The following is a 12474-nucleotide window of genomic DNA, read 5'->3' on the forward strand; positions in this document are numbered from 1 at the left end:
AGCTGCAGCGTGTTGAGATGTCTGTTGTCGGGAAAAACTCAACCGCACCCTCTAAATAACCAGAACACCTCATGTGCTGTATACAGCCTCCCTGCAGGCAGCGCAGTGAGAGCTGAACAGAACACAGGACTCACAAGAGACAAAAGAAAGGTCTAAACTGATTGATTGACTGAACTGATGTTTTAGGCTGAAGGTGTTCAGGTTTAATGACAGTTCATCCTTCTTGAGGTACCATGAATTGAAGAATGGTTAAATACGCCCTGTGGAGAGACTGACTGTATCTTTTGCATTAAAAAACATTAGTTTATAGCCTTGTGGTATGACACTGTAGTATAACTGCTGTGGCTCCTTTCACCTTTCAGATGTCTATGACTTGTTGGCAGTCCTGCCAAAGAGATATTGACCCTCTAAACCTATCAGATGGTCCCATTTAAATAAATGTTTGAGGTTTGTAAAAGGTAAAAGTATTTCACAGATTAAAGAGAATAAGTACAAAAATTGCTTAAAATAAGTGTACTTCTTTTCTACCTCATAAATCATCTCATGATTTATGTGAGAGGGGCCCGACCCCTGGCTGGGAACCACCAGACTGCACTCTACTTAAATATTTAAAGTAGTTAATCTTGCTCTGCTTTGACTGGCAGTAATAAAACACCGCTTACACACCAATGCTTCACTGCTAACAACTCAATAATGAAATAAATAGCAGTTGCAGGGGTACTTGGGGGGGTCTGCACTATGAGTACTTTTACATTCTTTTTCTCTTCATACTTTATTAAATGTTTGAATTTAGGACTTTCATGTGTATCATGACACTGTTGTATTGGTCCCTTTATTTGAGTTAAATATGTAAGTAAAGTTATCATATTCACCGCTGTTGTACTCTGATCACATAAATCACAGTACACTAAACATACTTCCAGCAGTGTTGCTGTGGATTTCCATCCATCCACTGGGTCTGACAGCCAGTTTGGCCTGAGGCAGTAATAAAAAACACGTGTCACTGATTTTCTGTGCTGGCGCTGACCGGCTGAGCAGCTGATAGTCGTTCATGTCGTTGCGGTATGGCTGAAATCCATGAGCTCTAACTCCAGCTGTACCTGGCTGCTCTGCTGTCCACACCTCTGTGCTCGCACGCCTCGTCCCCAGGTTATGTCACATTCCTGGGAACATGCTGGGACAGGGCGCTCACCTGAAACCCAAAGGAGAAAATGATCACATGCCCTCCTTTCATTCAGCACCAAGAGGAATTTCATGTTTCCACTTCAGCTGCAAGATGACGATCCCGGGAAAACTCTGCCAATCCTTTGAGCAGAGAAACCCGTGAAAACGAGGCTGTTTTGCGTCATGTGAAGCTGAGACAGCTTTGAACGCACAGCAGCTGATCACACCTGCATCCTCTCAGATCTCCCATCCACAGCTCACATGTCACATTTCCTGCCATGTTTCACTGTTATCTTTTTCTCTTTTATTTGACCATGTACAGCTTGTTTCACCCTCTTTCCACCCCATCTCTCTCTCTCTCACACACACACTGTCACTGTATGTCGATTAACCAGTCATGACAGTGACATGTGGAATTTTTCATTACCTCGCCCAGGGGGCACCATGCTGTCTGTGCCTGTGTATCGCGCTGCTTTTTTTCCACTCCTGCCTTCTCTCTCTCTCTCTCTCTCTCTCTCTCTCTCTCTCTCTCTCTCTCTCTCTCTCTCTCTCTCTCTCACACACACACACACACACACACACACTCATTCTCTCTCTCTCTCTGTGGTATTATTCTGAGTCAGCCGCTGGAGAGCTGTGGTTTGTTGTTTGTTGTCCAGCCAGCTGTATGGGGCAGTAGTAGTGACTGATCTCCTCTCCATGGCCTGTCGTCCCTCCGGCTCTGGCTCCTACACCGTGGTTATCATCCCCCTCAGGACCAGCCTCTACAGCCTGGACGCACTTCGCTTCTACCTATGGGTGAGGAGGGAGGTGGTGTGTGTGTGTGTACAGGGGGCTGTGGAGGGTGATATGAGAGTGTGTTTTGATCCTTATCAGTTCCCTCTCTGTGTCCGTGTAGTGTGTGAATGTAAGCGAGTGAGTGATTCTTATCTGTTTTCAGCACAACCTGGCTGTAGTATAACTGTACATTTCATGACTTCCAAAGTACTTATGAGTCAAGGTTAAGCATTTACTGCTTCTCAAGTCTGTGCAAGTGTCACCAAGTGCATTGACGTGACCTTTCTGCTCCTCTGGAATGTGGGATGAAAGATTCAAATGTGCGCTTTGAGTTTATTTGTTGAAGAAGGAGCACCATTTTTCGGAATTTCAGTTTGGAGTAATAGTGAAAGAGAAACAAAAAAAGCAAGTTTATACTCAGTTTACACATATATGACATAAATGTGTAAATCCACTTATATGTTCAGTGTTGAGATCATAGATAATTGTGTTGTTGTGCTCGACTACTTTTTATTAAGATGTGTTTCTATTTTTTGTCCTTCCACTTACAGACACGAAGGGCCAGAATATTAGAAACACCTCTGAATATAAAGCAGTCCAGTACACCATCACTAACTAAGACCTCAACATAGGATTATATTAGATTGTACAGGCGTACCTGATAAAGCAGCCACTGAGCGTATTTAGAAATATATTTCTATAGTGGAATTATGTTTAATGACAGCATGGACAAGCTGGTATGAACATCTGTGAGTGTTTTTTTTTTTTTTTAAACGCTCTATTGGATTTATTAACACTAATCTGTGGAAGACGTGTCAAAGTTCATTGACAACAGAACTGCAGAGTCATGTCCATGAGTTTTGGAAATAGTGGAATACATAATTATTCTAAGTCCCTAGTCCATGGTAATTATGACCAGAGAAAAGGAGGAAGTCAGGTGAAGTGGTGACGTAGTATAATGTGCAAGAAAGTCCACATTTCAAGGATGCCTTTAGCTAACTTAATAGTTTTGATTTCTAAACCTAAGCAAACTGTGATGGTGTTGCAACATTAACGACATGACGACCAAGTTCTGGTCTGCCTTCGTCCTACCGGTTCTCCCTGTCACACAGCAGTATATTAACACAATAACATCCTAATAGTACAACACTGACAGGGAACATTTTACTGCATGATTAGTACTATTACATTTGATATGTTAAATACATTTTTCTGATAATACTTACTTTAATACTTTAGTATTTTCAAAGTGTGGTATTAGTACTTTTTTTTTCAGTAAAGGATCATGATAATAATAATAACAGGACCTTTAGGGACGTTTTTTAAGGACATTGAGGGACATGAAGGACATGAACCCAACACAAATCATGTTTAGCAGACGTTCAGAGAGGACCTTCAGGGGACGTGCTGGTGACATTTGTACGTTTGCTGGGTGGTCCTCTCAAAGTGATGGTATATGATATTTTAGGAGACTTTGTCAGTCAACCTTTTCAGTCTTTTCAGTGTGAGGATGTGTTGAAAGAAAATATAAATGTAAATGTTTCATACTGGACATTTAACTGAAGTGCTTGTAGAGTCACTGTGTTTTCAGTCAGTTTTTCCATCTAAGCTTCAGGCCTGAGTGCTGGAGGCTGCGAGGCTGCAGTCATCCCACTGACACATTCCCTCGTGTCAAGTGTGACCTTCACAGCTTCCTGTTGAAGGCTCAATTTAACCAGTTTTCCACTGACTGTAAACCATATTATTAGCTGTACATCATTAGAAAAGGAATTGTCCGACATAAACAAGCAGCAGAGAAAAACACTTTATCTATGCATCTTTGTTTGCGTAGCTTGAAATTTTGACCAATCAGACACAGCTAAAATGGGCCATTAGTGGTACAATAGCATCATGTGTGTCTAAAATCAATAAAGTAACTTGAATTAATGTCTTCCTAATCCATTTCAATGTTGATTGGCTTAAAAATGAAATTAACTGATTTCCTGACCTCGAGTTACCAAAGGTGGATCACCACCATCCATGTAATATGATTTCCTGGCTGTTGTAGCGCTCTGTTTGAGGCCATTTAAAGTGCATGTTATCCAGCTGAGCATAGACAATAGAACTAAAGGCCTCCTGCTGCTCTGTAGATTGGCTCTGCACATATAAACAAAGCCTTGGGGCCTCTGGAAGACAACAGGCAGCGCTGTGCCGATCATGCTGCTTTACATCAGGCTGCAGGCTGGGTGTTCAGTGGTCAAGCCTGTTAGTAAGCCCCCTGGTAAACACACAGACACAACAAAACTGCCCATATCATCAAACTCAATCTTTAAGTATATGTGGCAGAGGTGGGAATCACCTTCAAGTCAGTTTGCAGCTGAGACTCAAATGATCAAGCAAGTCACAAGTCAAGTCACACAAAATTCTGATAATCTCCCCCAGTTTCAACATTTCAGTCGATGAAAAGACAGCAGTCATGGCTGGCTTATTTTTAACATCAGTGAAAACTTTTGCAGCCTGCTTTTACATTAGAAATCTTGATATTTGACATTTTGCAATCAGTAAAAGCCTCATGAATGAACAACAAGGGGGAGTGGGGCTTAGAAATCATAGTCCTGGAGCTCTGAAGGTTGAGTTCAAGAGGCGATTAAAACAGCAGAGAAAGGGGTACAATATCATGAGGACGCAGCTGTCAACTGGTTATATGGTCCTGAATCAGTCCTCTGCTTCTCTTTTATATGCACCTGTCACAGACCTGTTCCTGGATGACATCCGCAGAGGGGAATTTCAGTTTAGGCTCCAAGACACAACTTCAAATTCAGCATTTTTACATGAACCTGATCAAGCTGTGTTCTTACCCTTCCCAGATTAAGCGTCTGAAGGATCTTGAGAAGGAGAAGGACGCTCTGTGCTCTGGTCTGGAGATCCTGGAGAAGGCTCGTCTCTGGTACCTCCAGCAGCTGGAGGAGAACAGAGCCAGGCAGGACCACATCGAGGCTGAAAGCGAGGCCGGCTGCAGCCTGGAAGGCGCAACAGAGGTACAAGACAGGGCCTTGCCGTCTGTAATTCAATGCATGCCACATAGAGACAGGCTGAGAAATACATACAGTGGCTGTTATAATTTAACAGTGGCCTTCAGCAATCATTAGCTCACGAACGCCACAGGATAAGAGACGCTAAACAGCCACCCGTCTGTATCTCTGCAGGCTCGATCTTGCCTCCTCAGGTCTCATATCCAGAGGGCGAATGGCTCTCTGGGCTCAGTGATGAGCGAGCCCAATGTCACCAGCAGCAGCATCCCCTCTCTGCCTGAGGCCGTGGCAGACAGTGACCTCCGGTGGCACAACTCTATACTGACTCAGGTATTTTAAATGCAAATTGTTCAAACACGTCCCATTTTATATTCATTTATTTTGACATTCTGAACATTTCCCTTCTTTATTTGATCTTTTCAAACAGAGGATGCGTTTGTTGAAATTTGTATACCTGAGCTACAGTAATGGTCATTTTTGTTGGATTTTCTCCTCTGGCAGGAGGTGAGTGACAAGAATCGACAGATCTCCATGCTGGAGCTGGAAAAAGACGCGCTCCTGGAGCAGCTTGACGAGCTGCAGACCCACTGATTGCATTAACACACACTGTGCTGCAAACTTACATTTCACTTAATATGATCCAGGTGCTTACTTACACCCACTTGTAAATATGTATTTAAATTAATAAATTGCATTCAACGATGCATCATTGGCTTCCTGGTGTTCTTTTCAAAACAAGCCGGTTTTGCTGAAGAATAATCTGACTCACATGTTGCTATGATGAGTCAGTAACATGAAATAACTTCCCATCAGCAACATAAACTCACAGAATTTTCAGTTAATCTTATGACATTAGTATTATTTTATAATATTTTTTGCTGTTTTTGCAAAAAGCTAATATTGCCGGCTTTAGAGTACAATGTTGTACTCCAATAGTAGGCTGTGTGATAGAGGTGCAGGAGGTGAACAAAATAACAGAAACACCTCACAATAAAGCACAAAATGCATGGTGAAAATAAAGTAAGTACAATTTGGAGGTATTTGTACTATTCCTGAGTATTTCAATTTTAAGATTAACAAAAAGTACATAAAGAATTAAAACTGAACACTGATGGAGTCCACTCATTCTCCTCCACACTGGCCCTTTAAATACATTTTGCTGACAACAGCTGTGTGTTTTTACATAAATAAACAATGTAATACAGCAGTATTATTATAGTGTGGTATTTCTACTTTCAATTAAGTAAATTCTCTAAATACTTCTTCTACCACTGTACAATACAATAGATGCCTTATCTGGCGCTGCTCATAATATGGGCTTTACCCACAAAAATGTCAGTGTAATCAACCTTATGCAAGATTTTAATCAACATGCCACAGGTTAAGTTGTTATTGTATGGTACTGTATCTACTGGCAATGCTGAGTTGCAAAATTGAGATTAAGTATTGCACGAAAAATCCCTTGAATCTCAAATGGTGGATATGCTGATAGACATTTTTCAGCTTTTAAGCTGAAGTGCATCAGTGTTTTTTTCTGCCGTGTGCAGGGGACAATCATGCATCATTGTGTGCCCTCTTACCCGCAGTTGTTCCGTTTCCGTCTCTGAATGCGGGCTCTCTGTCTGAACACGTCGTATCAAGCTCTCCCGGTGGTCCCGCACTGATCTTACTTCAGCTGATAAACTTTATCTCGCCAAGTCATCTTGCGTGTTTGCAGGAATTTTTTCTCTCCTGCGCTGCACAAATCTGCAGCTTTTCAGACCAAAGACAACATTAGCAGGCTTAATATAGATCTCAGATATCTTGCACATAGAAAATATCTGTCTGACAGCCACACAGGGGTTGTTTCATATTAGCAAAGGAAGGAAAACTTTGTAGTTCCACATTGACTTTAAAAACAAACTCCACGCTGCCGTCCATGATTATTCTACCTTTTCCTTTTGACTTGTTTTCATTTTTTATGCTTCATATCCTTAATCAGAATCTTGCTTTGTGTATGCTCGTCCCACATGGTGAATGATGGAGTTATTGTCTCCAACTGTGTGTTTACTCTGAGACCCATGGTGGCTCTGTGTCTCTGAAGTTAAGGTTTGATAGAAGACAGTATGCAATGTAAGGGCATTTTGTTATATCTGCTGGTTTGAGACAACAAACTTTGGTGCAACTGTTTGTGGCTCAAAAGTGATACTATAAGAGGTTACCATGTGTTTTAATTCCAGAAATAAACTGAAATGATCCAAATAAAGTTCCAATCTTTTCATCTGTCTTCAGTATTAAATCACTTTTGTGCATCAACAACAACTACTTCCAGTAAAAAGGAGCAATGCCTGTAAGGAATCTGTGGTGGAATCAGATTAGAATCGGCCTGCGCATCAGGGAAAAAAAACATCCATTATGGGCAGAGGCTTTCATTTAAGTAGCTTCATGTCCTCTATCTTCAGAGTGCCACTGAACCATCAAGCCCAGGGTACCAGCACTTGGCTAATTATTGGGTCTAATTCACATACTGCACAGCCAAACGCCCTTTGTTATGGGTATGTCATGCCTTTATGGCTGTCGATGCCACTCATCCATACCGACACAGTTCACCTGAGCCACACTCTGTGGGTCCTTCCAAATCCCTTTTACTTGTATACAATATCATGTTTGCTATTTCCCCCCTCCAATTTGTGGTTTTGGTATTGCTGAATATCTGAAAATGCGAGCTGTTTCCGTGCAGGTCAGCGGAGGTGGGAAGTATAAACACACAAATAGGGTGAAGAGGAGGAGGTGTTTTTGGAGGTTCCTCTTGCGGGGCTGAGGGCTCCCTGATAAATGCATTCCTTAAGCTATTAGGATGGTAAAACTTCCTGAGAACCCTGAGATAGTGCAGTAAGTAGGTGGTCTTTGAGGAGCACTCAGGTAACTAAAAACTCTGAGTAGACACTGAATAGACATTTCTGTGCTTTAGGGACCAGTTAAGCCTGCATTACTGGAAAATAACGTTCACTTTCACTGGCCATGACTTAAATAAAACACAGGAATGCATAGCAGTTTCTGACAGAATAAGTCTTGTTCAGAGAAGACATCAGGATACGCAGAGGTGGAAGAACTACCTAGATTTTTAACTTGAGCAAAAGCAGCTATAGTTTCAAAATACTCAATAACAAGTAAAAGTCTACTACATTCAAAAACTCACTTAAGCAAAAGTACAAAGTATGAGTATCAAAATAGTAATAGTAAAAGTGAAAGTATTCAGTATGCAGAAAAATATGCGCTACGTAACTGCATTAAAATTAGTGATGCATTCATGTGTAAATGTCACTCATGTTGCAGCTGATACAGCTGGAGCTCATTTCAGCTGCTTTATTTACTTTGGTGCTCTTGATCAACACTGGTCTGCATGAAAAGTACGACTGAGAAAAGATAAAGACATCTGAGATATTTCATTATTATAAGACAAAACTTCTGACTGCCACATGGCCTTACTGCTGCTGGATCCCATCACGACTAGCTTTGGAAATTATTCTTTAAATTATAAATCATTATGATTAGGTTTTCAAGTTCACAAGAATTGAATATTAACACACAATAATATTAGTTTAGACACATCCCAAGTGATGGGTGCTTCTACACTAAAATCACATTTTAATGTAGAGAGTGCTCAACTTGTCAGCTGTCCCACAAAAAAAGTCAGAATTGTATATCTATTAGACTTATTTGTTAAGCTATATTTATGAATATGAGTATCACTTAGTCAGAGGTTCAGAAGTCATTTTTATTATGTCATTCATTATTTTCAATGTCACACCCAGCAATAAAACTACCTCGTTGTTACTGTCATGAGGCACATAATCATCATAGCAACAAAAAATGAATAAATGCAAAAAAGAAAAAAGAAAAAAAGAAAATCCTAGTTTAAAACTTCATTCTTTGAAATTATTTTAGTACACGTAGTTGTTCGAGCTCCCTGAATGTAAACAAACGATGTCAAAGCTCAATGTGCAGACTCTGGAATATAATCAGACAGTGGATACAGTGCCAGTAAGGTAATTTTTTACTTTCTTTGTTTGCAAAGAATTAATTACAGCGGATGATAAAGAGAAAATAAGAGCTACTAAACAGTTTCCCCGCTATCGCTGAGGCCAGTTTTGGACTCTCCATCACTGTTGCACTCTGGCCTCTGCGGCAGCGGCGCACGCTTACGCGCGTCCCCCAGTCTCACCTCCATCCCGGACACGTTTAAATCCAATAGGCTCTGCAGGTGTTTGATATAGTCAATGGCAGCCCGCAGGGTCTCCACCTTGCTGAGCCGTTTGTCTTCAAGCTCATGCGGCAGATGCTCTCTGAGCCGCGCGTAACCTTCGTTTACGCAGCGCACTCGGTGCCGCTCCCTTTCGTTCCTTTTCCGGATGAACGCAGGCTCGAATGAGTATTCGCACACGCCGAGGGGTCCGTGAAGGGGGAAATAGGAGAACCGTCTGTAGGGTAGGGTCTGGCCGTGCACAGGGTCGAGGAATGCAGCGTCTAGGTGGAAGGGCAGTCCGAGGCGTAGCGCATCCTTGTGGTGTGCGCCACTGTTATCCATGGAGAAGCCGTGCAGAGCCAGCGGAGGGACATATGAAATATGCTCCATTAACACGTTTCTATGGAAGAAAAGGGACGCAGTCTCAGATTAAACAGTAGTTAAATCTATGCAGTTAATATGTTAATAATGATCTATCACGAGGCAGCTTACCCTGGCACGGTCTCCGCACAACCATCTCTTGTTTTGAGCAACAGTTTCCTCTTAAATCGTGATCAAATATCTAGATTGTGATCTTTTGTAGGTTGACCCTTCTTGTTCGGGTCTTTGTCAGTCTGTGTGACAACTTGTTTGAAAGGGTTTTGAGGTTGAAAGCATGGTGGGTGTGATCCGGGGCGGAGATGCAACCGTAGAGTTCACATCAAGATCAAACTGTTTACAAAAGCTTCTCTTTCTTTGAAGCAGCTCTCACCATTATTAATACTGAGCCAAATTTTAATGATAAGTGACTGTATTTATTTTAATATATCATTTATTCAATGTATTGATCCAGTGGTGGACTCAGGCTGTCTGAGGAGCAGGGGCAAAAAAGAAGAAGAAGGGCACCAGCATGCAGGAAGTTGTGAACAGTTTCCAACCCTGGTTAAGAAATAAAAAGGTTATTACATGGCTTATTTTTATGTAAATTAATGTGTTTTTTTTTTGTTTTTTTTTTAGAGTTTGACACCTGGCTTCACCTGTTTAGTGCACAGTATGTAGGCCAGTGTGGCATTGACATATTGTATGCCTAAACACGTCCCTTCCAAGCCATGACAATTATGTTACTTTGGGCCAGTACCAGAAGTCAGAGGTGAAAGATTTTATGCAATGGTAACAGCATCCAAAGACCAGCGCCTGCTCGCCTGCTGCAGAAGCACGACCCATAGCCTGCAGACCTGTATGCGGGGATCTGCAGATTTCCCTTCCTTTTCCTGTTGTGTCATGTGTTTCCCTCTCCCTCTGCCTCCTGTCTGTCTCCCCCCCGTCTGCTGTGTGTATGCTTCACTGCAGGGCGTGGCTGGCAGGTCGGGTCTGGCCTCCTCCTCTCCTGAGCACACCTGCTCACAATCAGACAATCAAAACTCACCTGCTGCCACCGTGTATAAGCACCATGGAATCATAGGTTCATCTGCGTGGTAACGAATGAAACCTCTGAAGAATCACTTAAGGACTTTTACCTGTGTGCTTACCTGCCTTCCTGACTTTTGTTTTTTGTGTAGTTTAGTGCCATTGTTGGCCATATGAATGTATGACTAACTGAATGCATCCTTTTTAAATAAGTATTTAAACACATAATGTCAACAAGCAGACAATAGGCCTAAATGGCTACATTAATTCTTCATCATTACATATCGTCTGTATTTCCATATTTCCTCATGTATCTTCTGTGTTTCTGTGTCTGAATCTCAGTTGAGTTTTTATAGTATCTAGTTTAGAGAATATTAGAAATTTAAGATGAAACTGATAAAAAGCATAATTACAAATCTGTCTGCTGCTTCAGCACCATGGACAGTGCCTTGAATTTATAAACACACTGGACAGTTAAGCTACTGATATGCGAGAGCTATGGTCAGGATGATAGATAGAACTCACACAGTCAGTCAGATGAAGGATCAGTGAGTCAGGCAGAGTAGAATAACATATTCAACTAAATGACCCTTCTGCCCCTGCAGGATGGAGGGGGGGGTGGCAGGTTAACATGGGGGAAGCATGTTGGCTCATAGCAACAGCTCATACGCACCACTTTCCTGCAGAATACAGTACTGTGTAAACTGCTGGTGTCCGTGGTGTTTCAGTCCTGGAGAGCAGGGGAGGCCAGCCACATGGACACTGTTCATGGAGTATCCAGCCAGGAGGCAGGGCTGACCTCACACACAGACACGGCCACTGTAGTCTATGAGTGTGGCAGCCACGCTAGGACTGTCTGCAGGTGACCTGACTCCATCACACCTGTCTGTGAGGTGGGAGCCTCCATCACTGCTGTCTGCACTGGTGTCACACACAGCTTCTTGGCCTGTCGAGTGTCCTCTTCAGGTTTGGATGCTTCAGTCTTTAAAAACTTTGAAAAGAAAACACTTCTCCTTAAAGCTGCATTAAACAACATTTTAATTGTAATACTGAATCAAAAGGATATTTGATCTGAAAAAGCTTCTGATGTGATTCTGACAAATTCTTTTGTAAAAATACAGAATTCGGTATTCAGTTGAAGATACAGGGAACCCTTGTACCCCAGTGTTGTTATTCACTTTGGTGTTTTGTGACATTTATATCAAATGTTAAAAAAAAAAAAAAAAAAAAAAATCAATTGTAATTACCCTGAACTTCATCTTAAAAACTTAAGTGAGCTGTTTCCACAGTCTCTTTGTGAAGTCAATGCAATTCAACAATTTGTGCTTTAATCTTGTCAAATATGACCGAGTGTGGTCACACATCTTCTAGTTTTCCCTCACATTTCACATGAAAACATGCATGTTCTTTCTTTTTAGACTTATGACCTCTCCAAACAGCAAGGACAAATATCAAAAATAATAAACTTAATTATATGGGACTTATAGGCCTTCAACACTTCATACACAAGATGCAGATCAATGTGCTGTATATAAATTGTTTTTACTAATTGTTATTATAATGGCAGTATCACCATGGATTAACTGTTTGTATTGAAACAATCCAAAAATGAATGGAACATCATAATGATTTAATAACCTCCACAAATATACAAGTGTACCAATAAATGCAGCATACTGACATGAGTGCGTAAGCAGAAAGCTCTGCATTTCATGGTAATATTTTGTTTTGGGGGGGGGATGTCTTGCACCTTTTATAGAAACTTACTACAAACTCTCCAGACTTTTCTTTTGGTGTGCAGTTTCATCTCTCTGTTCATTATGCGCTCTGCAACTAAACTACATTAACAAAACATAACATGCCCTTGAAAAGTCAAGGAAAAACATGCCAAGTAATATTTTTCTCAAAAGT

At 41.4% G+C, this 12474-nt stretch overlaps 2 protein-coding genes across 3 annotated transcripts; one reads left to right on the top strand and one right to left on the bottom strand.

Annotated features, from left to right (window-relative positions):
• The first annotated feature begins 1809 nt into the window (after window positions 1-1809).
• On the top strand, window positions 1810-5658 carry LOC139350822 (suppressor APC domain-containing protein 1-like). Its single transcript, XM_070992433.1, has 4 exons — window positions 1810-1962; window positions 4788-4958; window positions 5127-5282; window positions 5454-5658. The coding sequence occupies exons 1-4, from the start codon at window positions 1864-1866 to the stop codon at window positions 5541-5543; spliced, it is 516 nt and encodes a 171-aa protein (XP_070848534.1). The 5' UTR covers window positions 1810-1863; the 3' UTR covers window positions 5544-5658.
• A 3235-nt stretch (window positions 5659-8893) lies between these two features.
• On the bottom strand, window positions 8894-9749 carry LOC139350873 (achaete-scute homolog 4-like). Of its 2 annotated transcripts, XM_070992521.1 has the most exons (3): window positions 9670-9749; window positions 9157-9577; window positions 8894-8942 (listed from the first exon to the last, which is right to left on the bottom strand). In XM_070992521.1, the coding sequence occupies exons 2-3, from the start codon at window positions 9565-9567 to the stop codon at window positions 8922-8924; spliced, it is 432 nt and encodes a 143-aa protein (XP_070848622.1). In that variant the 5' UTR covers window positions 9568-9577; window positions 9670-9749; the 3' UTR covers window positions 8894-8921. The 2 variants fall into 2 exon arrangements, with proteins under 2 accessions (XP_070848622.1, XP_070848621.1); XM_070992520.1 differs by lacking the exon at window positions 8894-8942 and having other exon boundaries at window positions 9049-9577.
• Window positions 9750-12474: the final 2725 nt, after the last annotated feature.

Source organism: Chaetodon trifascialis, chromosome 22 (genome assembly GCF_039877785.1).
Source record: "Chaetodon trifascialis isolate fChaTrf1 chromosome 22, fChaTrf1.hap1, whole genome shotgun sequence".
NCBI lineage: Eukaryota > Metazoa > Chordata > Actinopteri > Chaetodontiformes > Chaetodontidae > Chaetodon > Chaetodon trifascialis.